The sequence below is a fragment of the Lepidochelys kempii genome, chromosome 2 (assembly GCF_965140285.1).
Source record: "Lepidochelys kempii isolate rLepKem1 chromosome 2, rLepKem1.hap1, whole genome shotgun sequence".
NCBI lineage: Eukaryota > Metazoa > Chordata > Testudines > Cheloniidae > Lepidochelys > Lepidochelys kempii.
The window spans coordinates 97,915,842-97,942,049 of NC_136381.1; the positions used below are offsets into that span (position 1 = coordinate 97,915,842).

The 26,208-nt window shown below is 41.3% G+C and overlaps 1 protein-coding gene across 1 annotated transcript in view; it reads left to right on the top strand.

Moving 5' to 3' along the window:
- LOC144930171 (uncharacterized) overlaps window positions 1-26,208 on the top strand; it is a 180,335-nt gene that overhangs the window by 74,684 nt on the left and 79,443 nt on the right. The window contains exon 2 of the mRNA XM_078851320.1: window positions 8,368-8,432. Coding sequence (XP_078707446.1) covers window positions 8,368-8,432 — 65 coding nt within the window. The remainder of the gene's footprint in view (window positions 1-8,367; window positions 8,433-26,208) is intronic.

Consider the following 26,208-nt stretch of genomic DNA (forward strand, 5'->3'; position numbering starts at 1 on the left):
GAAAAGCAAGAATATCAGAGATGAAATGGCTATGGAGTTCTGAGCTCAGAATTTTGCCTACACTTCTTGTCTGGCCATTTATGTTTTTAGCGCCTGCAGTTCTTAAGCAGACATTATCTGAAGCTCAAATACACATATAAATCCTCTTGAACTCAGTGGGAATTTTGCCTACAGAAGGACAAGAGGGATGTGCTTGTATAATTATTTTGGTATTACTGCTTCATCTTTATTGCTGTTATGAGACTATCTCTTGGACCAAAACGTACAGTAGCTCACTATGTAGTCTGTGGAGGCTTACAAAAAATTAATATCATGGATTCTATTTTAATAGAATGATTGTTTTATGAACCATTTCCCCTCCCATACACAAGTGTGTAGGCCACCTTCCCTGTCACTGGCATTGGAATACCTTCCATTGGACAACTGCAACAATTTTAATGTATGTCAGCTTCTTTTAATCAGGCCCTGGGAGCAAGAAGAAAAGGCTTTTCTAGGTAACCAGACAGTTCTCTTTAGATCTCCATGGAGTACTGTTTGGGGACAGCTGTGTTACATCATTCATTGCAGAATATATTCAAACACACTCCTAGTGCTGCATGATAGCAGAATTTGCCCCATAGAGCAGTTATATGCATCAGTTCTAGTCCTATCATGAGATTTTTCTTGCTGGAAGCAAAACTACAGTCATGTTAACACAATCCCATCGTTACAAGCTGCCACTGGTTATTGCATAGTTACAGTATTTAAGAAAGTTTAAGTCTTCATTATTCATAAATACCTGAACACCACTGCATATCTTAATATCAGACTGGCTAATTAAGAGTTTTCTGGACTAGTCCTTTCTAATAAAAATGAAAGCTTTCATCCATCCAGAGCCCACTGGAGTCAGAGGGAGGATTTTCATTTGATTTCAGTGGCCTTTAGATCAGGCTTTAGATGAATGTGTTTGGTTACAGAGATGTCTTCTATTCTCCAGCTTTCTTTCCTCTGCAATCATATTCCAAAATGTGGTGTTTATTGTGAGATATGAGCGGTTAAATCTAGTCTTTGCCCTGTGTCTGAAACCTGGAGCATTATGGGAAGACATAAAGTATTAACCACTACAGTGCAATGTAACATCATTGTTTCAATTGCACTTTAGGGGGATTTATATATACTGTGTGTGAGCTGTAAAAAGAAGTGCTAAACTGGCAACCATTAAAAGTATGCTCAAAGCCAAGAATGAAAATGCTGTTTTGAACTTTAAATATTTAAGAATGCTCTAAATTTATCATGCCTTTGGGTCCTTGCTATCTTTGTTCAGCTGGATTTTATGCAAGACAATGCTATTCTTGGTTTTAGACACATAGTGATAAGGTCTTTTGATGAAAATTCATGAAATTGTAGGTTGGTAGCCCTCAGGGGGGTCACCAAAAGAAAAAAAAAACATTTATTTAAATGTCAGCAACATGAAAGGACCTGGTCATTTTCTATTGGTGTGACTCTCAAGTTGCACACTGGGTGTGTGTGTGTGTGTGTGATTTTTTAGTAACATTTATTTCTCAGCCCAAAGAAAATAAAGATATGTACAAATGAACAGCAGTTTATCTGGGGATGCAGTGTGTGTGTGTGTCTGTCTTCTGAGTATCTGTGCATAAGATACAGCTTTAGCTGAAGTGTTCTTATGATCTGCAAAATGATTTAAAAAGAAAAAAAGACACCTTGATGTTTCATATTGTCTTCAGTAAAATGTTTCCATTTCATATTTGGCCTGTTTATAAACTGAAATAAGATTTTTCTAACTGCCAGCAAGGCCAGGTCAACCTGAAAAACAAGTTGTGGTCTTTCCGATGTGTGGCGTCTCTATGTTTGAGAGACCAAAGACAGGGGTACTTTTCACCACACGCACTCTCCTGAACAGTGTCAGATTATTGTGTTCTAAAGTGCTAGACAATACTGAGTCAGTTTCAACAGCATTCCCCCTCATTTCTGCTTAATATATAATTCAACATCCGGCTAACTCTATTTCTGTTTAATCTATCATCACAAAAATACAGTTCCTGAAATGAGTACTTAGATAGTAATCTGTTGACAAGCATGAAGCAGAAAAGAATGCAGCTGTTTTGTACTGACATCAGTTCTAAAAGGCTAACTAGCAGGAATAAAAATTAGTTTTCATCAGCATAGCTAAGTAGGTATGATATAAAAGGAATTTGAGATGGAAGAAGATCTATTAGATTTTCTTGGCTATTTCCTGCCAGGACAAAGTTGTTCACTACATTACATTCTCAACTTTTTCATCTACTTTAAATGAGCCAATCAATGAAGTGTTGATCCCTTCTTTTGTGATGTGATTTGGCAATCTAATGGCTCTCATTCTGAAGAATATTTTCTTGATATGTTTCTTATCTCAATTTCCTCCCATTACCCCTAACTTTACCTTCTTGGACAATCTTGTAGTGTTTTTCCCCCCAAGGATCTCAAAGTTTTTTACAAATATGAGTGAATTTAATCATCATAATACTTCTCAAATTCCCATCCCAATAAGTATTATTGTATAGGTAAATGAAATGAAGGATCAATGTAATTAAGTGACTTGCACTGACATATGGAGTTAGTGGAACAGCTGGGAATAGTTCATAATGAATAACTTATTCAATGAACTTTGCCTCTTTTCTGTTTACCAGGTATCCATGATCATGAGCAGATCAATTTTTTTTTCAAATTTAGTCATTATTTGAAGTTGTTTGCTGAATAATTTCTGTGAACAAATGTTGATCTGTAGCTTGTTCATGAGCTATTTGTTGTGAGTACTTAGCAATCAAAATTTAAAAGCCAAGCTTCCTTTGCCAGGACACACACTAGTTCAATTTAGTCTCCTGTGGGCTGTCATACTTTGGTCTAATACTGCTGTTGGGCTTGGTGTGTAAGTGCTGGGTGGTGTTTAATGGTCTGTGCCATGCAGGAGGTCTGATTTAGTGATCTGGTGGTCCCTTCTGGCCCTGACGTCTATAACAGATAGGTCCTGATGTTAAAGTCATTGGGAAAAATTCCATTGATTTCAGAGGGCATCGAGGTCCATAAGTCATATGATTTGTTTCTGTTCCTTCTTTTGGGATGAGGGTAATTCTTAGAATTGGGTTCATGATGCAGATACTACAATTATGACTTCAGAATTCTTTAATTCACCTCCCATGATAATTCTGCTATGTTTGCTCTAGAGTTGAGATTTTGGGAGATGTTTCTTCGAATAAACTCACTTCCTAGAAATTAGTGAAAAATGAAGGGGCTTTGTTTAAAATTAATCTTCATGGTCTTTTTCTTTTCTTTAGGATCCACCCAGCTCTAGTTGTATCAACAAAGGCTTCATTTATACCACAGGGCCACTGCTGAGAAAATTATTTGAAGTAGGTTGGTAACATATTGCACTGAGGGATGCTGGCACATTTAATGGGATAAAATGACAAAAAATATTAATAACCCTCTTCACATAAATTCATCCATCAGCTGAATTTATCTTTCTAAAGTTCCACTTCTGTGCAAATACCTGGCAGTGGAAGGAAGTGGGGTGGCATGGATTCAGTTAACACAAAATACAAGCACCAGTAAAACTTTAAAAGGCTTAATCAAGCCGAGAAGTTTTTAAGTTAAGTTCTAAAACTTAACTGCTCCGTGCATCTACATTCAAAATGCATAAATAAATTGGATTCCATTGACAAAGCGGTGTGAAAGGGCACAATTGCCAAGAAAAATGTACCCTTAGAATGTGTAAATGCCAGTTGGCTGAATGAAGATACTATGGACCCAAATGTTCACCTTAATAAGACAAAGTCAAGTCACATGTAGCTTTTAAATCAATCCACTGTGTAACTGAGAGCCAGGGAAGGTCCTTATTACAGTATGGGGAGAGATGCTGAAACAGCTGAGGCACAGTATATATATTCTCTTCTGAATCTTGTATAGAAAAATACTAATCTGGAGAAACTACAAGCACAGAACTGCAGCATTCAAGTCTGGCCGGGGGAAAAAAATCCCCTCAAGATAGCATGGACTAATGTTTCAGCAACTGGACTCAAGAAGTCAGTGTTCAAAATGCTCCATTCCAGAAGTGGTTGCATGACACATTATATAACTGATGTGAGCTTCTAAATAAAGACTATAATCTCCTGTGTCTCCCAGTTATTAGAGTTATCTGAAAGACTGAGAAAACTGTCCTGAAGGAAATCATGAGTGATAATAACTGACAATATGACTTATACTATAATATATATGCATGGAGAGCTTCATAGGAGGTACTGCTTTCCAGTTCCTTTTGATGCTAAACAAACTAACTTTGCTTCCTATTTCTTACACCAGAACAACTCAAAAGAAACAGTTTATTAATGATCATATTCTACAAAAGAATGACAGTGGATGTATAATATCCAAGCATTGTCTTGTGCTTGGCTAGAACCCCTTGGGTCTCAGCAGTTTTCAACCTCAGCAACCACATATGGTACCCCAGTTCAGTGCTCAAAAAGTTGGAAGCAGGTGACAGCCTTACTTGAGGCAAAAATAAGAGTTCCTAGATGAGTCCAGGCAATACTAGCTACATTGTGAAACTGGCTACTATTCTGTCTCACCTAAAAACATGATCATTCATTTAGCTAAAGCAATATTTAGCCACAGCATCCAATGCCTAAAATTTCCCATTAGCAATCAAATTTATTACCACAAAGAGGAAAGAGAATGAGTGAGTAGGAACTCATATAAAGGAGGAAATAAGGTCCTTCTGGAGGGGATTTAACGGGTAAGAGGGATAAAGATGAAGAGAATTTACTTTTAAAAACAAAACAAAAAAGACATTAGGAAAATTAGCGTCAGGCCCAACACATGTGCAGCTTCAGATTTAATAAACCAAATGAAAAAAGAATTGGGAATATTTAGCACTATTCCAGCTGCCAGAAAGCAGTATGACCCCCCCCCCCGCAAGACACATGCACACACAAGCAAGCTGTTTAAAGGCATCAACATTGGTGAGTAACTAAGATGTAGTTACCTGTCATTATCACTGGCACTGTCTAAACAATTTGGAAAAACAACCTCTCTCCATAAGTTGTTTTAAAACATCTGTGGGGGGAAAAGTCCCAATGAGATTCCAATTCTTTATGCTTATTTGATTCTGATAAGAATGAAATGTTTTTGGGGAACTAGTACAGTAGACAGCTTTAAATACAAAAGGTGCCAGATTCTTAATTACAATTGAATCTATTTCCCCATGTTAAGTATCCTCACACCTTCTTGTCAACTGTCTATCTTGGTTATTGCTTGGCCATCTTGGTTATTGCTACAAAAGTTTTTTCTCCTGCTGATCACAGCTCATCTTAATTAGCCTCTTACAGTTGGTATGGCTACTTCCACCTTTTCATGTTCTCTGTATGCATACATATCTTCTTACTATAAGTTCCATTCTATACATCCAATGAAGCGGTCTGTAGCCCATGAAAGCTTATGCTCAAATAAATTTGTTAGTCTCTAAGGTGCCACAAGTACTCTTGTTCTTAATCCAGAGTGTTAGGGGGCTTATTCCTTCATCCACTTACTTCCCTGGTCCTTCTCGCATGAACAGAGAGCAACAATACCCGAAGTCCAAAGGTGCAAACAATTCGATGTTTATTGGGGTGAACTTCCAGCAACCATGATTCCAGTTTCCTTCCTTAGTGTCCCTCTTCCCAGCTCTGACACCACAGAGCCTTACACCTGTGTCCCTGTTCCCATTCCTGCCCTTAGCCAAACATGATTCTCTCTCTTTCTCTGGAGGTGATAGGCACTATCAGGACAGGATTGTATTCCTAACAGCCCAATAGCACCTTATTTCAATGTGACTAGTTTGGAATGTGAGGATGTGACCATTTGCTTCCCAGCTTATGCCTGCCTCTGTTGCTTAGCCAAAGGCCTGAATCTAAGAACAGGGCCTCAGACTGTGACAGTAAGAGAAGGACCTTACACTGCCAGACAGCGATTTAGATTCTTTTATACCTCTAACTAGCCAAGTGATAAGAATACACCTAAATTCTTCGAGTACAGGCCTTTACCGACAGGCCTGAATATCTATATCCTAACACAGAGCTGTGTCTCTGGATTCTGGGATCAGTTCTATGATGGCTCTGGTGTAGAGAAGAGCAGGCTGGGGGCTGCTCTGATCCATGCCAGCTGATTTTGAGATCCAAGGGAACGGTCACAAGATGAGGATTGCCAGACCACAATGGGGGTTTGCAAGGGCACGTAGCACAGTAACAGGGTATGCCAACTACATGCCCAGTGGAGCCATGCTGCAAGAATTCCCAGCTGGAGAGAACTGTCTGCCTTGCATTTCTTGAGTGGCACCAGCAGACCACATCACAGTATAGAACCCAGCTCCTAGCCTTGGTTGGACAGGTTATTGAAACTTGTACATCAGAGTTAGTGTTATAAGTTGTATTCCAAGAATTGTATTAGGAACTGAATTCAGTAAAACTGTATTTTAAATAAGGCAACATGAGAATATTGACCCAGCATACAGCAGCTGTTCTTCTCTTTCTTCCTTTAGACCATTCTTCAGTCACAGACCTCTGGGCTGCGTCTAGTTCCCATAACAGCTCACACGGCAATATTAGGGTTGCAAACTTTCCATTTTTTTCAAAACTGAACACGACAGGCCCCTCTGTCGCTTACTGACTCCCTGCCCCCAGATTCCCCTGCCACCTGCAGAGCTGGGGTGGGAGGAGCTGATGCAGAACCTGCCTGCCCAATCAGGGTGCAGTGAGGTGTATGTGTGTCTCCCTGGAGCGAGAGACTGGAGAGAGCCGGGGTCCCGGGAGGCTGAGAAGGTGCGATATGCCTTCACGGGCTGTGAGCCTGGTTGCTGGCCCCACTCCCCAAACTCCACGCGCTGTTAGAATCCCCTCTCCTCCAGCAGCAGCTGCTCCCCCGGCCCGCCCGGTGGCGGAGGCCAATCATGGTTACTGAGGTAATCGGACTTTTGATGTCCAGTCAGCAGTGCTGAACAGACACTGCACAGATCCCCTGTCGACTGGATTTTCCATTCAAATATCAGACACCTGGCAACCCTACACAATAGGCACTTGGATACCCAACTGGTCCTGCAGCATCTCTCTCACACACACTTCCCTCATATCACCCTGCATCCCATAACTTTTTATTACTGGACTTTCTCTCTCCTTTTCCTGGGGAGTCCTGATGCTTTCTTCAGTACTCTCCCTTTCTTTCTGACTGCTGGAATAAAAGAAATAATCTGTCAGTGAAGCCCAAGCCACATGGAAATGTTTGGTACGAACATTCCTTTTCTTCTCTCTTTTTCTGTTAAAGGGACATCAGCACATTTTGTTTGCTGTCTGGAGCAGAAACCACCTGTACCAACTGTGAATGCTTAAGGCTGGGATTTTCAAAGTCAGTCCTTTGATTGACTTTCCTAGGCTTTGGCTGAGGCCTTGTACAGTTACTGTATTATCATATTACTATTAATATAGCACCCAACTCGCAAACTACTGCTCTCACTGACATGGATAATTTAGTGCCAGGCCAGTTCCAGTAGCATCTAGCTTCCTGCAGTATTTTGGCCCAAACGTCCTTTTTTCACATTCATCCTGTCGCTATGGAAAGTGAGTACAGTCAATACTGCAATGAAGGGAATCCAGAACAAAAGCACCAGAACAACTACAAAGAGAAGTGGTTCTAGCTATTGTGCAGTAATGTTAGCTGCTTCAAATTAAGAATTTGCTTCTATTGCTACATCATATAAAATAAGGACTTTGGGAACCTGTGAGACCCAGAATGCATTTATGGACCACCTAATCCTATAAATATTGACATTTATTCCAAATAGTGCAGGGATGGTAACCATTGGCCCGCGGCCTGTGAGGGAAATCTGCTGGCAAGCCGGGACGGTTTGTTTACCTGCAGTGTCCACAGGTTTGGCCAACCACAGCTCCCACTGGCCATGGTTCACCATTCCAGGCCAATGGGGGCTGCGGAAAGTACCGGCCAGCACATCCATTGGCCCACGCCACTTCCCGCAGACCCCATTGGCCTGGAACGGCGAACCGCGGCCAGTGGGAGCTGCAATAGGCTGAACCTGCAGATGCTGCAGGAAAACAAACCATCCCGGCCCACCAGTGGATTTCCCTGTCTGTCTGCGTGCCAAAGGTTGATCCCTGCAATAGTGCAAGAGAATAAGAACAAATCCAAGTAAATTCTGCATCACGATAACTGTGAGGGAGTGTCAGAAGGAGTAGGAGGTAAAGGTTTGGGAACAATGTAGTTGGCATTTATATCCTCTGTGTACATATATTGCACAGGAAGGAAATTGCCTTAATTTATTTAGAGAATGTCTTTCTTTTCTGGTTACAGGTGTCTACCTTTTGGATACGTCTACCAGCTACTTTGGGGGCCTGATCCTGCAAATATTTTCACAGGTGAGTAACTTTCCTTGTGTGAGCACTTGCTTTGAAATCAACATCAAATATTTTGAAAACTGCTTTCACAGGCAAATGAAGTTAATAACATGAATATGTGTTTGTAGGCTTGGACCCTAACTTTTAAGTCTGGTAAATAGCAGGCCAGATATGTAATATATCAAATAACTACTTCTAACCTCCAGATCAGATATGTACCTTAAATGTTCCCTAGATGGTACCCAAACCATCCCATATATGAAAATAATCGTGTCTGTATTTTTACATCAGATAAAAGCTAGAGGAGTGTGCTATGTTTTGTTGCCAGGTTGCTTATTGACTGTTGATAGGCTCTCATGAGAAAATAGACTTACAGCATGACAATGATGACATGCGATGGCTTTGGTGAAATAATAGTGATAATACTATTATAATACTACTATTAGCTTGTAAACAGCATGATGACTTGTCTAGCAGAGGTTGACTCAGGCTGGATGTCAGCCTTCCTTTTCTGTAGCTCAAGAAGAGGAAGGAGGAGGGAAAGGAGGGGGCAGAGAAGAAAGCAATAGATGTAAAGCTTTTTTCCTCCTTAATACTACCTTCTGTTTGCCAATTAAACCCCAGCCTTGTTTACTCCTCCCCTGTAGATCTGTGCAACTTTTGAATGCATCCTTATAGTTATTACATCAAAGATGCAGCAAATTGTTCTATAAAGAAGTTTACAAATTCTGCAAAGCCTGCACAGCAAATAAATAAAATAAAGTCTTAATATCTGGAGAAAGGCAAGCAGGTATTTGGTAAAGTTATTAACACCCTCGTTTTCAAGGAGGAATTATTTTTTTCTTACTCTTCATGAAACAAAGTTTTTGCTGAGACTGATAAAACTGTTTAAAGTAAATTGTGTTCCCTTTGTGCTCAACACCTGATTTCATCTGCCGCCCTGTAAGAGATGCCATCTCCCATGATGCCCTGAAAGAATTGCTAGGCTCAGCTGAAACAGATCTCAGTTGCTTTGACACTGAACATCCGGTGGGGTGTTTATTTGTTCTATTGCTCTTTTTAAATGAATGTGAAATCTCAGAAATCTCAGTAAAATTAGTTTTCCAGACATCAGTGCCTAGAGCCAGTTTAATATTCTGCTCAGTGTATTCGTAGCATATATTATTACTTTGTAACTTATAATAATAAGAAAAGTAAGACACTGCCTGGCTCATTTGAAAAATTGTTTAGCATAATTGTACTTTAACATTCACCAGGTTTATTTCAAAATCTAAACCCGTAACTGTTTTGTGGAGAATTGAGCTCTGCCTCAGTCTAAACAAACTATCCATCCAATGGATTGGATTTACATAAACTTGGCTTTGTTTTCTAATAACAGTCCACAGGGGCTAATACTTGTTAATGTCTATTTAATCCACTTTTGTCTCAGAGCTTTGTCTAAAGTCCCCCTATCTTATTCCCTGCCTTAAACAATTATTAGATCTAGCAATTTGCTTGCCAATCTCTCTCTAAACTAAAAGAATGGATATAGTCAATGAAGGGGCAATATTGCTCAGAGCAGAAATTGCAGTATCATAGGCCCTGATTCAGGAAATAATTTAAGCATGTACTTAAGTCTATCCCTAAGCATGTACTTAAGTCTGTCCCTATTCAGGAAAGTTCTCAGGCATGTACTTAAGTCCCATTGACTCTAACTGGATTTAATCATCTGCATGTACTTATGTGTTTTTCCTGAATAGGGATGCTTTCCTAAATTGGGGTGAAATGCAACTTCCATATAACATGTTGTACATTTTCATCCAGAGGAGGAGAACAATTGTGATCTCCTGGCTTGGAAGCTGAATTAATAAATGTTAAATGTGTCATTTGTCAAAAGCTAATAATTTTTGTCACTGAATGAAAAAAATAACTTCAGCGATTTTGTATTTTCTTCTTGGCGTTGATGCTGTTGAAATTAAATTGTTTCCAGGCATGGGGTATGATTTCTTTCTTGTCAAAAATTACTCTTCAATTTAGTTTTCTTGGGGAAAAGAATCACTGAAACTGGAATGAAGAACAGTCCTTTATCCGTCAAGAAGTTCATTTAAGGAAGGTTTCAGTGAGATGAGAAGAAAAATAATGGAAAAATGACTTTCCTTTGGAGCTGGGTTAATTCTGAGAAATTGAGTTAAAGCTGAAGAATGTGAGCTACAATGTAATTAGTGTGATACTAATGTGGTACATGTCAAGAACCATGAGGAAAATTAGAGGTGCTATGAGAGTGGAGCACACATCCCCCCCTTTTTTTTCATAGTGAAATCTAGAATTCTTTTACAGATACTGTATAATTTTGTTGCACTGAGTTGTTCTTTTGAGGGCCAAATTCTGCTCTCAGCTATACCAGTGTAACTGAGAGGGAGATTGCCCAAATTATTACTTGTACACTGGAGCATGTGCATATCAATATCTAGGGACAAATTCTGCCCATTGTTACGCTGATGCACATGTAGAATAACTCTTGAGATTTCCTGGGGGGTTACTCTGGATTAACAGGTGTAACTGACAGCAGAATTTGTCCTCTAATCTTCAGCCTACTGTTCTTGCTCTATTTAACTCTCCCCATCCTCAGATTAAAATCACGTGCTTTTTTAGGGAATTTTTTATAATGTGAACCATATTCTAGTTCTTATGTAAAATTCCACTAAAAATGCTAAACTGACAACCCGTTGAGTAACTGTGGCTATGACACTGGCGTAACAGTACTGTATTTCTACTCCACTCAGAAATTAGTGATATTAGTCTGTTATTTTAAAGAATATCATGATTTACAGAAAATCAATCCATCAATCCTGAAAATAAATGAAAGAATTGTGTCAGATGTTAAGCTGATGTGAATCAATATAGCTGTATTGAAATCAGTGAAGCTATATCAATTTATACATCAAATCTGATCTCTGGTATATTATGGTAATAATGGGGCCAAATCTTCAGCTGGTGTAAACCAAAGTAACTGTTGATTCCATTGGAGCACACCAAATTTCATCAATTGAGAATCGCACCTAGACTATTAGTACATGGGTAGATGTTGACTACATTACATTACACTTAGTTCATTCAGGATTAAGCTAAACTGAGTCTTTCCTTCTTTCCCCTCCTCCCTTCTTCTGAATTTAAGGTAGAGAATAGATTCTGAGAGACAGATAACTATGTGCAGCAAATGTTTTCTTTCTTTGTGTTTGAGGAACCTGCAGTTTCTTTCAGTGATGCTATTTGCCTGTGTGGCTACTGAAAGGAGGCTTTTCCAGGTGGCAGAACAAATGCCAGTCCATAAATTGTATGCAGTGTTATAGCCATGTTGGTCCCAGGATTTTAGAGCGACAGGGTGGGTGAGGTAATATATTTTATTGGACCACAGAGCTCTTCTTCAGGTCCAGGACCAGCTCTAGGCACCAGCAAAGCAAGCATGTGGTTGGGGTGGCACAATTCCAGGGGCCATCTTTTTTTGTTTGTTTGTTTGGGCATTTGTGCTCTCGGAGTGGCAAATTTTTTGCTCGGGGCACCAAAAACCTAGAGCCGGCCCTGTTCAGGTCTGAGAAATGTACTCTGGACTACACTGGAGAGTTAGGTTGACACAAGGCAGCCTACATCAACCCAACTCTAAGTGTCTACACAAAAAGTTTGCTCCTGCCGATGTAACTCGCATGCTACAACAACTTAATAATTCCGCTTCTGTGCGAGGGTCAGTGTTGATGTAGTTATGTTGTCACAGTATCAGTGTAGACACTTCATTGCTTATATCAACTGTTGCTGGCTTTCAGAAACTGTTCCACAATGCCCCACACTGAGAGTTCAATCAGTGCAAGCGTTTCTGGTGAGGACATGCACCTCTGACACAGAGCAAAATGTAGACATGCACAAGTGATGTAATTATTGCAGTGGCTTCATGCTGATGTAAGTTAGGTCAACTTAATTTTGTAGCATAGGTTTCAGAGTAGCAGCCGTGTTAGTCTATATTTGCAAAAAGAAAAGGAGTACTTGTGGCCACTGCATGCATCCAACGAAGTGAGCTGTAGTTCACGAAAGCTTATGCTCAAATAAATTTGTTAGTCTCAAAGGTGCCACAAGTCCTCCTTTTCTTTTTGTAGCATAGATATGCCCAGAGTGCCACAGCTAAATACAAGTTGGAACAGATTGTTTAGCATAAGTAGTTATCACATATTTCAAGGGACCATTCAAGATGAAGTTTTCTGTTAATACCTCTCCAGCCAGAGATGGGAAAGGGGGAAAAACTGGTGGTGGGGGGGAGTGGTTTAGTGGATTATAGATTATTGTAATAAAACATAAATCTAGTTTCTCTATTCAGTCCATGATTTTTAGCATCTAGCAAAGATATGAATTTAAGTTTCCAGGCTTGTCTTTTGAAGGTGTTATGCAGGTTTCCTTTGAGGATGAAGACTGAGAGGTCAGAAAAAGAGTGATTGCTTACCATCCCATCCCGTCCCCCTCTCCCTGCACCCTCCCTGCTTTTTCTTCCTCTCTACAACTGGAAAGAGCACTTCACCTTGAATGGTTGCTTGAAATATGGGCTAACTACTTATGCTAAACAATGTGTTCTACATTGTATTTATCTGTGATACTCCGAGTACATTTCCCAGCCCTGAAGAAGAGCTCTGTGTAAACTCGAAAGCTTGTCTCTCTCACCAGCAGAAGTTGGTCCAATAAAAGATATTACCTCACCTACCCAGTTTATAAATTAGCAGTCACTGGCTATACACATATTAGTTTACTTGTGTCTTGAATAATCTCAGTTGAGATGTTGTTACCGCTAAATAGAGGAGTCAGTATTGTTGCTGCTGCTGTCAGGAAACCTCAAGGACAATTCAGATTCTTCCCATCTTTCATGCTGAAGTAAAAATTCCTTGTTTTAAAAATGTATAAACAAGTCATGAACATGTAACTAATGTCACTAAAATAGATGCCCCATGCATCTTCGTATCCAGAACAAGTGTGGAAAATCAAACAAGAGTGTGAAGGAGAAGCCTGCCAGCATTTGAAATCAAATCGATAACACTGAAGAAAATGAATGGGACTTGCTCATGCTTCCCAGTATGTGGATGCATGTATCTTTAATTTCAGCAACACCATGGCAGCTTGTTTTCAAGGATTTTCTCGTGTCATCACAAGACAGGAGGTTGCAATTTAGCCTTTGATAACCCCATAAGGGAGAGACATTTCATTTGTACACAACGTGCAGGATTCAATTTAATAACAATATGTACTATATATAGGGAGACATTTTCAAAATGGTTTTGAAATTCCTTTACTTTTTTAAATTCCAAAAATGATTTGTCACAGATTACTGATGAAATTGATAGATTTCATGTAAACCAAAAAGGTTATTGCATGCTCAATTTGCTCAATTTACTCCACTATATCTGTTTCCCAATTGACAAGCTTCATTAAGGATAATGCCTGTGGAAAACATCTTTCAGCTTGTCATTTTCCCCTGGGCATATTCCCAAAGCATTTGGTAATGAGTGCTGTAGAATAAATCAGTCAAGTATCATGTAAATGCTTGTTTGCTTACATGGTAACTACAATACGCACTGCAGGCTTTAATTGGTAAATATAGTGTCACAACAGTATTATTTCCATATGCCTACAAATATCACAGGGCAAGCAACATCATGCCATCAGTGTATAAACAAATCTCCATAGTGAAATTAATGGAGAGTTTTGCTTAAACTTCAGTGGCACAGAGTAACCCATAGTGATTATAGTACGTTCATTAGTAATTTCAGTTTTACTGGCCTGGTGGTTTAAAGGACAGAAACAAGAATGTAATTAGCCTCTAAACACACAGATTTTACCTCCTATTTATTTACCATGACAGTATACCACCTTCCTCATCAAAATATTCCAGTAGTCAGCATCTAGCATGAAAATAATATAATAAATTATAAAGTCATTCTCACTCCTTCTCTGGTCCAACGAATATTTAATTACTCATTTTTTAAAATTAAAGTGGAACAACTTCAAGAGTAGAAAAATCTAGGGGAGAATGTCTTTATCTCTTTATTAAGGTTCTCCCCAATAATTTCCTTCAGGGGAGGGCATGCTTTGCTTCCCCACCAAACCTGGCAGATCTTCAGGAATCTGTGAGAAGTCAGGACCATTTCAAGGACAAAATTTGTCCCTGCATTGGAGTTCCGCCAGGGATTAATTTGTTCCAATGGCCACAAATCTGCTAAGAAAGTAATCTAGAAAAGTCCGTACTTTGAAAAGCCGACAGACACTATGAGTGGATGCCACCACAAAAATACTTACAATGAATAACCTTGACGATCTGAATTAAACCCATCAAGGAACATAAATTGACAGGGAAAATTGAAAATCTATGTGGACAGAATTCCCTTTTAGTTCTTAGGCGTGGCACAGGACTGAAAGCAACATGAGGTGTTACAACATGCACAATATGTTGCTGTTCAAGACGAGGGATTAAGGTCTGTGTTATGCAGGATTCCAGACAAGGTGAACATAATGGTCCCTTCTGGTCTTCAAATCTATGAATCATCAACTAAGGGCTTGTCTCCACTTAAAACACTGTGGCTGCACAGCTGCAGTGGTGCCTCTGAGGCGCTTCAGTGAAGATACTACCTGTGTTGATGGGAGGGCATCTCCCGTTGCTGTAGGCATTCCACCTTCATCAGAGGTGATAGCTAGGTTGATGGGAGAATTCTCCCATTGACCTAACACCGGCTAAACTGGGGATTAGGTTAGTTTAACTGCATCATTCAGAGGAGTGGATTTCCTAATGTAGACCAGGCCTCAAAATTTAATTCTTAACATTCTGTGATGGGGGGGGCATAAACCCCATTTTGGTTAACCCTGTTTTAACAGAAGCCTGACCCCAATGAGGCCACTTTGGGGGTACCTAGTGGGGTGACAGTTTTAACTGGTGATTGCAGGCAGTTGGAGAGGAGCTGGATCTTCAGAAAGGTAAGAGAAGGGGGCAGTGGGAAGAAAAGCTAGGGAGGAGACCCAGGAGAAAGGGAATTAATTTTCTTAGGCCTGATCTATACTAGCAGCATTTTAAGTGTGTACAACACCTTACGCAGCAGGATGAGAGAATCCTTGGAGTCAGAACTTGAGGGACCTGAGTCAGGAGGGAGCCTGGGCTATGAAAGGAGAGTCAGAAAGAACTATGCAGGCACTGGGCTGAGTCCCACCAAGACCCTCTGAAGAAGGAGGGCATGGGACTTGGAAGGGAAGTCTGGGTAGCTAAGAGAGTGAGGGAAGCCTGCTAGAGGCAAATAAAACTCTGGGTAAGGACAGTCAGTCAAAAGGCAAAGGTTAAAGGGGATGGCAATTCTTACTGCAGTAGGCCCGAAAGAAGTTTCAATAGGCAGCTGAGACTGAGAAAGTATGAAGACTGCGGGAGACATGCGGCTCTTGCTGTGGTGACCCCAAGACAGGGTTCCATAAAGTCTTGGGGAGTTAACTAGGACTAGACATGGAGGAGTTGAGATTTTATTCTGTGGTCTACACTGAAAATTCGCTGTAAGGATCCATGGGTTTTAGTAACTCCCAGAAAGAGGGGCTGAAGAGACTGAACTTTGGGTATTGTTTTACATAGACTTGGGACTGTAATAACCTGAAAGAGGTGTGGACTTAAATATGACCTGTCTGGGGACTAAGTCTTCGGAAGAGGATTCATGCTTTCACTTATGTCATTTCATATTTAATTCCTTATTTTGCATTTTTGTTGCTTTTGTTCATTTAAGTCAAACCCTTAGATCCAGAGTCTTCTGTCAGCTAAACTGGTGTAGCTTCTTACTCTATTGTTACTTTAATCCCTGAGATATATGAGGTCATGTACAAACATGCAGGAATAAACAGTGTGGGATTTTCAAAAGTGCCAAAGTGATTTAGGAGTGTAAGTCCCTGTGACGGGGCCAAGACTCACCACCGCTGACGCCTCCTGCTGGTCGCTCTGGGAATTAGCTCTTGACCACTGCAGAGCATCCTCAGTACGTGGTGTCTTGCCCGTTGTCTGTTCTGCTGCCCTGGGACCCGCGTTGGTCCCTGCTCAGCGGCTGTCCACTTCAGGACACTGCCCTCTGGCAGTGCCCACTACTCCAGACTCACCCCCTTCCGGGAGGGTGCTGCAGGAATTAACAGCAGTTTTTGGGACTCACACCTGCCTCAGTGGACAACCACAACCCAAAGTCTAGCCCCTTAGCTCAGGGGCAAGTTGAAGTCTGTACTGGCCACTGTCTTCCATGGTCAGGTGCAGTATAAGGGGAGAAGGGGGGGACCCAGGCGCACCTGCTACTCTGGGTCCCAACCCAGGGACCCCCTAGCAGCAGCCTCTTTCTGCCCTCCTTCATTCCCCTCTTGTCCACCTATTCTTCCCTGGGCTAGTTCCCCTTTGGCCCTGTGCACCTTCTTGGCCCTTTGTAGCAAGGTCTGCAGCCTGGCAGGTAATGGGGCTGGAGCTCTCTCCTGCTCCCCCAAGCCTGCCCAGCACTGCTGTGTCCAAGGTGCTCGCTCCCTAGCTCAGGATCCATTCCTCCTCCCTTGTTAGTCAGGGAGAGACCTCCTTCTTCTCTGGGCATAGGGCCTCACCCAGCCCTGATTGGCTGCCTCTTCCTTCCCCTGATTGGCCCTTCACGGGCCTTTATTGATTGGCTGCTGGTCTACGCAGCCTCAAAAGGCCTGTTCCAGCCCTTTTCTCAGGGGGTGGGGTGACCGCTCCACTACGGTCCCACGGAAAGACTTTCAGTGACTCTTCTGCTAAGTCATTTGGGCATCTTGAAAATCCCACCCACAAGGCCACCCCTAAAGACCTTACAATTAAAAATATGGCCCTTGAGGTCAAATAATCAAACATTAGTTGTTCCCTAAAAATTTGTATGTTGCATCTACAAATCAGAAATGTGGGTAAACTCAGCAACTGCATGGCTGAGCCCTTCCCCAACCACCCCACCCCACCCAACCCCACCCCAAGAACCTCATTCTACTCTTCTGCACTCTTATGTGACTCCTGTTGACATCAGAGTTCGGTACACATCTGAGGGTATAAATTGCCTCAGGAACAAATTCCACTCTAATTTACACTGGAGCGAATATAAAAGCAACTCCATTGACAATGTGTCTGTAGCCATGACCGACAATATCACAAACTGGAAAGGGTTGGGGCCCAGTCAAGCCTCTACTGTGAGTTCCCCTTCTGATGAAGCTAGGATTTTAGAGGCACAGGGACCAGAGCAAATCTTCCACGTGGGCTAGAGGCAAGGGCAGTGCCAGCCTCTTCCCAGTGGAGTGGGGTGTTGAGGTGGGTTAGCCAGAAAATTGTGGAGGGCTGCGCTATACATCTTGTGGGCACACGCCACCCTTAGTTCTGCAGTTCTTTGCTGCTGCTGGCAGTGGTGCTGCCTTCAGAGCGGAGCACCCAGCCAGCAGCCCCTGTTCTCTCTCTGCTTTGCCTTCACAGCTGGGCAGCTGGAGAGTGGCGGTTGCTGGCTGGGCACCCGCAGCAGCACAGAAGTAAACATGGCAATGCCATACCATGCCACCCTTACTTCTGCATATCCTTTGACCTTTGCACGGGGAGGGGTGACTACTAGAAGCTAAGGGAAATTTTAGGGTGGCTATAGCCCCCACAATCGTGCCTCCCCTCCCCCCAGCGCTGCCCCTGGATAAAGTCGTCTATATATCCTAGAGAGAGTAGTCCTTTAAGAATTCTCCAACTTCCTCTAGGTTGAAGAAACACAGTCAGAGCTGTGGCAATGATTGCCAGCAGCATCAGGGGGCAGCATCCTTATGCCCTAGGGAACACCTATGGGGTTGACATTTCTGCACTGTCAGCTGGTTTGTGGGATTCAGAAACTGTGCATCTGATTACTAAATATACACATATACAGTGACTGTGTACAAGAATGTGGGATCTTGTGGTCACAACAGACATGGAAACATATTGCAAGCATATTTTTGGGCAATTGTAAAATGGCACATCGTGACAATATTACAAAAAAATCACAATCTCCATAGGGTGAACTTTGTTCACACAAACTTCATCAGACAACTGTGACTGTCTAATTCATAAAAAAATCATGAACTGGTCCCGGTCTAGTCACAAATAGAGACAAGTGCTAATTTAGATGAATACAGTCTTTGCTATGAATAGTTTGACCAGCTCTATTCATATTGTGCTATTTTATTAGTGTGTGTGTGCGTGTGTGTATGTATGTATGTGTAAATACTTAGTCTGTTCATATTTTTTCCTTTTGGTCTATTAAATCATTTGTTGTATTCAGGCATCTTCGTCTTTCTCAAAGTGTCTAGTTAAAAATTAGTGAAGAGGTCAAAGAATGTGTTATTTGACAGACTCTGATAACTCAGTTTGGGAGTGAAAGTCAGTTTCATCCATCTCATGTACCTTAAAGTAACAAATGAATAACAATATATGGTCTTTAAAAAAAGAAAATAGTCCCCTCAAAAGGAATTACATGTTAAAATCAAACATCATGTTATGCTGGAAGGGTGTCATCAAACATGTTTGATTTATAGATAATCACAGACCTGGTTAGAATTGATGGGTGTGCTAAGCACCCTCTCTGAAGCTAAATGGAAGGAGCAATTAAACCTTTTCATATAATGAGGTAGCTGGAAACATTAGAAGCCACTGCCCAAGGCACTAGGCTGCATGGCAAGGCCTGATCAGAACATAAACTATGCAGCAAGAGAGGTTCCCTGACTGCAAACACAGAGGCTAGAGGATTGTTTTGCAAGCTGTCTGTGTGTGTCAGAGGCAGAAAGCAGTGGACAGGGAGAGAAAAAGTCATGAGCATGATCCTGAGTGAGAGTAAAGACACAAAACTCTTTGGAGGGGCAAACTTGGAAAAAGTGAGCAAGAAAACTGCCTGCTATTGTTTCTCCTGTGTTCACGGAAATAGGACTGTTTGTACATTCTTTATAAATAAACATGATTGCACCAAAGATACATCTAATTTGTATCATCTATTTCTCTTTCTAAAGAAAACAAACCAGCACGACCCTGAATATAGGCTAACAGCTTGGGCTAAAGGGGCAAAAATAATATAACTGTGCAGTAGGAGTGGACAGAATCACTTTTTTATACCACTGTAATTGAAATATATTTTTAAACAGATTTCATATTTTAGGAAAAATAATTATGGCTTATATATGCTATGTGTGGCATACTGGTATTGGAATTTAGCTACTATGATGTGGATGCACTAGAAATATCATGGATGGAAAGTTTCATCTTAGCAGCAATTTTTATTAGGAAAAGATAAACGTTTGGAAATTAGATTTTATTATATAAACAATGTGGAGTGTGTTGGAGTGTCCACCCCACACAAGACCTGGAGGAGGTAAAGTGGCTAGCTGGGCCAATTAACACTCCATGTTGCACCTGGAGGAGGAGCCAGGGAGCAGGGAATTAATTAGAGACATAACTCAGTTGGGCAGAAACAGGAGGGGTCTTTATAAAGCCCAGAAGCTGATCTAAGCTGGGGGCTGCAGGGAGAAGGTTTGTAGTCACTCTCTCTCAAGCCAGAGAGAGAAGGGCATACTCAGAGGAGGGTGGAGAAGGAGCTTGATAGAGGCAATTTAGGAAGTAGCTCAGGGGAAAAGCAGCAAGGTATAGGCTAGGGTAGACTGTGGCTGCTAATGAGAGGGTCCCTGAGTTTGGACCTGGAATAGAGAGTGGACCCAGATTTCCCTACCTGCCATTGAGGCAGTAGCACCATCTTGAGTGGCAAGACTGCCTGAGTCCATTTGTCAAGAGAGACTGTGGTGTCCCAGAAGGGGGGGAAACATGCCTAGTGGCCTAGCTGGAGGGCGAAATCTCAAAGGAGAACCTTGAGTTGCAGAGATGGATGGAGAGACTGCCACAGGAGGGTGTAGCACCTGGAAAGAGCTAATTCCCAGAGAGCCAGGAAGAGGCCCCAAGTGTGGTGAGTGAACCCTGTGACAGGCAGTCACAGACAGACTAGTGAAAATAGACAAGAGCAATATTATACATCCGGGATTGGCAGCCTTTGGCACACAGACTGCCAGGGTAAGCCCCCTGGTGGGCCGGGCTGTTTGTTTACCTGATGCGTCCACGGGTTTGGCCGATCGCTGCTCCCAATGTTCTAAAATTTTGGTAAATTTTGGCAATTTCTCATCAAAATGTGAATGATTCCTACTGCATAATTATGGGGACAGTTCAGCCTGATGAAATTGTCCACAGAATTACAGCCTGCACTGGTGATCAAGGTGAACTGGGAGTGAAGAGGAATGTGCACCTTCAAAGTAGTGAGGCTGCGTGGAGTCCTGAGAAGTTCCATTTCTCAGTGACTAGTTGAACTACGAAACCAAACCAAGGCCCCATTCCTGCAAAGATTAATGCAAGTGCTTAATTGAACACAGCAATGACTTTCTTTCCAGTTTATAAGGTTAAGGACAAGCTTAAATCTCTGCAGGATTGTGGCCATAAGTCCCATGGTATTCACACAAACCTATCAGTGTGTGCTTGCAAAAAAGCCTTCTTTTAAGATGCATGATGCTTTATTTACATTTATTAATTTGCTACATTAAACTTTCCTCAGACTATAACTTTCTCTTTTGCTTGGCGAAATAATGTATATATTTTTTTCCAGCTTGAAATGCTGCAGATGAAATATCAGTTAGGAAGTTGAGTGCAATCTCAGGTCTCTCTCAGCAACTCTAGGGAATAATGTTTGAGAGACATAACACCATCACATTCTAAAGGGGAAAGCAAAGATGACCTCATTTTAATGATCTGAATCTCAGGAAAAAAAAGTGCCAATTTTACTGCATTGTGAAAAGAGGCAGAAATGCTCTCTGCACAGTGGGAAATTCCTCTCCCTTTCATATTTCTAATTCCAGGCAGCATGCTATCTGCTCCAAAGAGCGAGAAAACAAATGCTAAGCTTTAATCAGAATCATATTGGCTATGTAGGAACTTTCAGATCACTTGCCCATTCCTAACAATGTCATGCAGATTCTTTTCAGAATATCAATGTAGACACCTTTGCCCTTGCTGTGAAGAAAAGGTTGCAAAATATTGAAGATGAGCAGCAAGTCTGGGTGAAGCCAACCTTCCTTTTTTGTGTTGGGGGGGGGTAGGGGAGAGGTAAGAGTTTTACTCTAATTTAATTCTTTAATGAAACTAAAAATTAGAATCCCTGTAGCATAGAGCCAACCTTTCTCTAGGGTCAAGCAATTTTTTTTCTTCAAGTGTGTCATGGTTAACACTGCAAGCTTACAGCTAGCTTAAAGAGTGGCTTAGAGCCCATTAATAAGAAATACAATTCTGAATTTGTCAGACTTTAAACAGCTAGTTTTAACAAAAGTCTTTGCTTCTGAATATATACAGGTATTAATTTAAAAAAAGCAAAAACCCAAACTGAAGTGTTACATGCATCCCAGTATCTATTAGTTTAAGAAACATTAATATATTTCAGCACTATTATCAAACTGCTAGCAAGATCCTCACTGATGTAAAATGACATAGCTCCTTCGACCTTCAATGGAATTATGACCATTTAAACCAGTTTAGGATTTTGTCTAAAAACTTAACTTTTTTTTTTAAACAGCCTTTAATTTAGGAAAGGAATTAAAGATGTGCTTCTGTTACAGGTGGAAGCTAAAATGTCTGTTATTTATGTTAATCGAGAATAATCAGAAAATCTCACTAGCCTTATTAGTAAGAACAGCCGACTTGTGTGCGCATGTGTGTGATGTCCTGTCACTTTAAATGCTTGAACACTTCTGCCTTCTCCCATGCAAAGCCTCTCCTGCATTTTAGTTTCAATTTTGCAATCAGACCAATAAAGTTACCTCCACAGGAGACAGACAGACACAGAGGGAGCTATCTCCTTCTTTGATGGGTCCAAATATCACATTTGGTGATGAAGGATTTCTATTTCATGGGTAAAAAGAAAACGAGTACTTGTGGCACCTTAGAGACTAACAAATTTATTTAAGCATAAGCTTTCGGGAGCTACAGTAAGGTGCCACAAGTACTCCTTTTCTTTTTGCAAATACAGACTAACACGGCTGCTACTCTGAAACCTATCTCATGGGTGTCCACTGGTACCTCTGCCAGAAGAAAGAAGATTAAGCAAATAATGCAATTAAAAAAAAAATAAGAAAAGTTCACCTAGCTATTGCTGCTGGGACACATGAACTAGAGAGGGGGAGTTGGCAATTAAAATCAAAGCAAAGGAATAGGTTGCTGCCTGGAGCTACTGCAACCAAAGCAGTGTTGGCATGCAGCCAGAAGAGGCAGGTAGAGTGCAGATACAAAAAGAAACCAAACCAAAATTAAAAACAACCAGTTTCTCTGTGGCAGAGAAGACACCCAGGAGGCATGAAATCCAACAGGAGAGCAAAGAAAAGGAAATTTTTGTGTGCAGTGATGGGACATTTGACAAGAATTGCAAATCATGGGTGGTGTACCTCAAACATTTTGAGCCATTTGTAACCTGCAACACCATTGCAGATGGACGACTTTCAACCTTGCTGACAGTGATGGGTTCAAAGGCAAATGGACTGCTGCATGACCAGTTATTTCCTATAACTGCTACCAATTATTTTATATTTATATGTATTATATTTATATTAATTAATATGTAATTATTGGAGTAATGCAGGCACATTTTTCGCCTAACCCCATAGATGATGACAGAATGATATCAGTTCCGTTAGGGTAGTGGAGAGTCAGTAGCACAGTTTGTGGCTGCTCAAAGGAAGTTGTCAGAGCATTGTCAGCTTAGACAAGCATTTAGTGATGCCCCAAGCAATCAGTTAGTCTCTGGATTATGCAATGACAAAGTCTGGAGGAAGTCATTGACTGTATCAGTGCTTGCATTCAAAAATTTGGTTGAAATAACTGCAGAGAAGGATTCTCTGGAATTTAGTGTGAATTGAAGTTATCTCCTGAATGGCTGAGAAACAACCATGGGAATGTAAGGAATTTCTGTGTGGCCATTGTGCTCAAAGTACATATTCTGAGAAGGATTGCTGGGCGTACCAGATTATTTGCAGGAAGTGCCAGAAGAAAGGACACATCGTTGTGACCTGTCACACAATTCAGCAGTCACCAAAACAGAGCAACTGTCCATCCAAGACAACATCTATGAAGATTGAACCTAAAAAAGGATGGAAGTTGGGAATTCATAATGTGGAAGAAGCCTAGTTCTAGTGACACTGATCAAGTCTTTTCACAAGCTGGAGTCAGAGGTGGCACCTGGGTTGCACACCTGATTTGAAGGAATTCCTACAAGAAAGGAGCTTGATCCTATTGGGATCTTATTGATTTCTGCACCTATAACCAGACTTTATCACAAGTTACTCTAGAAGGAACCACCACAGTTTTGAAGATTTATATTGGAGAAAAGTTTGTACCAAAAGGGATGCTCCAAGTGAATGTTCAGCTAGCTGAACAATCATTCATTTTACCCTTATATGTCAGTGAAGTTCACTGTTAAGTCTGAAAGCCAGCCAAAATATTGCAAGTTCAGGGATGTGCCTTATACTCTGAAGTCTCTGGGGGAAGCTGATATGAACCATTTCATGAACATTGGAGTTGCGTCTCCATTTCAGTTGGCTACACTCATTGTAGCAGTGATCAAGGAGGATGGTTCTCTCTGAATTTGTGGAGATTTCAAAGTGACCCTGAATCCAGTTTTGTGTAGAACAATGTTCCGTACCTTGTATTGAAGATCTGTTTGCAACTCTTAGTGGTTGCATTCTTAGTGGGAGACAGTGTTTCAGGAAATTGAATTTGATTTATGCATACCTACATAGATTTATGGAGATGGATTTATGAAATTCCAGATCACACAATCAACATGCAAAAAGACTTATTTTGTTACAATATGTTGCCTTTCGATATCATACCAGCACTCGGAGTGGATGTGTCATTACACAAAGTAAAACTCTTTCCCCTTGTTTATTTCCCCTCCTACTGTTCTTGTAAAGTGCTGGAAATGGCCCACCTTGATTATCACTACAAAAGGTTCCCCCCTCCCCCTGCTCTCCTGCTGGTAATAGCTCACCTTTCCTGATCACTCTTGTAACAGTTTGTATGGTAACGCCCATTGTTTCATGTTCTCTGTGTATATAAAATCTCCTCACTATATTTTCCACTGTATGCACCCGATGAAGTGAGCTGTAGCTCACAAAAGCTTATGCTCTAATAAATTTGTGGGTCTCTAAGGTGCCACAAGTACTCCTTTTCTTTATACCAGCACTTGTGATTTGTTTGGAGGACTTGCTTTCATAGAATCATAGAATATCAGAGTTGGAAGGGACCTCTGGAGGTCATCTAGTCCAACCCCCTGCCCAGAGCAGGACCAATCCCCAACTAAATCATCCCAGCCAGGGCTTTGTCAAGCCTGACCTTAAAAACTTCTAAGGAAGGGGATTCCACCACCTCCCTAGGTAACGCATTCCAGTGTTTCACCACCCTCCTAGTGAAAAAGTTTTTCCTAATATCCCACCTAAATCTCCCCCACTGCAACTTGAGACCATTACTCCTTGTCCTGTCATGTGCTATCACTGAGAATAGTCTAGATCCATCCTCTTTGGATCCACCTTTCAGGTAGTTAAAAGCAGCTATCAAATCCCTCCTCATTCTTCTCTTCCGTAGACTAAACAATCCCAGTTCCCGCTAAATAACACTAAATAATATCAGATGGTCATTGTCGTTGCTTGGTTTGGTTTTTGCAGCAATGGACTGTCTGATTACAATTCAAGCACTCATGTACAGTGGTGATCTGGCAGTGAAGTCCTTAATTAGCGAAGCTCCCTTTTTCTAAAGCGCAAAGGAGTTTGAGATGTCATAACAAAATAACTCAGCTGAAAAACTTTAGACTGATATTTAAAGAGCTGAATTTCAGGAATTCTGAAGTATGATCTTTTCCCCCTAATGTGCGTAAAATCAAAAGCCTTATGCTCCCCAATGTGCCTGGAGGGTGGGAAGGGAATGGAATGGACACCATGATCAGTCTGGATGACAGGCATCCAGGCCACCATGTGACTTAGTCCCTGCAGCTGATCTGCCTCCTTAGGAAGCAGGCCGGTCAGTTGTAGGGGACTTCAGCTGCACTAGCCATTGCCACAGATTCATATGGAAGATAACTCTGGGTCCATGGCCTTTAACCCCACTATACAATAGTATTTGCAGAATCTCTGGTGTCTTTTTGTTCTTCTCTGTACATACATACCAGTTCCTGCAAATCTTTCTGATACTGATGCCAACAACTATGTGCAGAAGTCTACATGAGCCTCAAAAATCTTTTATTGAGAAGGTCACTATCATTTGTGCCAAAATATAGTCTCTCATACTGCTCAAAATTGCACTTTTTTTCCTGCCTTCATACATGATATGATCTTATAGAAGTGATATTTCATTTCAAGGTGTTTTGGCCTGACTAATTGTACCTGGCCATTCTGCAGGGATGGGTATTGGTCACAAGAAGCAGATATTGCACCCTTCTAGCTTCCCTGGGTAGGAAGGTTGGTAGGGTGTGTGTGTGTGCGTGCCTGAAGTTCCATGGTAGCCATACCGCTGTTCCACCTCAGCCAGCCTCCCCAGTCGGATGCACAGAGCATGGAATGGCACATCATCATAAGGGATAATGAATACTCCCTCTGCAAATGTCTCAAAACTCCAGGAGGACTTTTTGGAAGCACACTTTCTTCGGAAGCTCTGCCTAGGTCCGTACCACTCTGCACAGCCCCCAATGTGGGTCAGTGGCTGAAAGGCACAACTGAG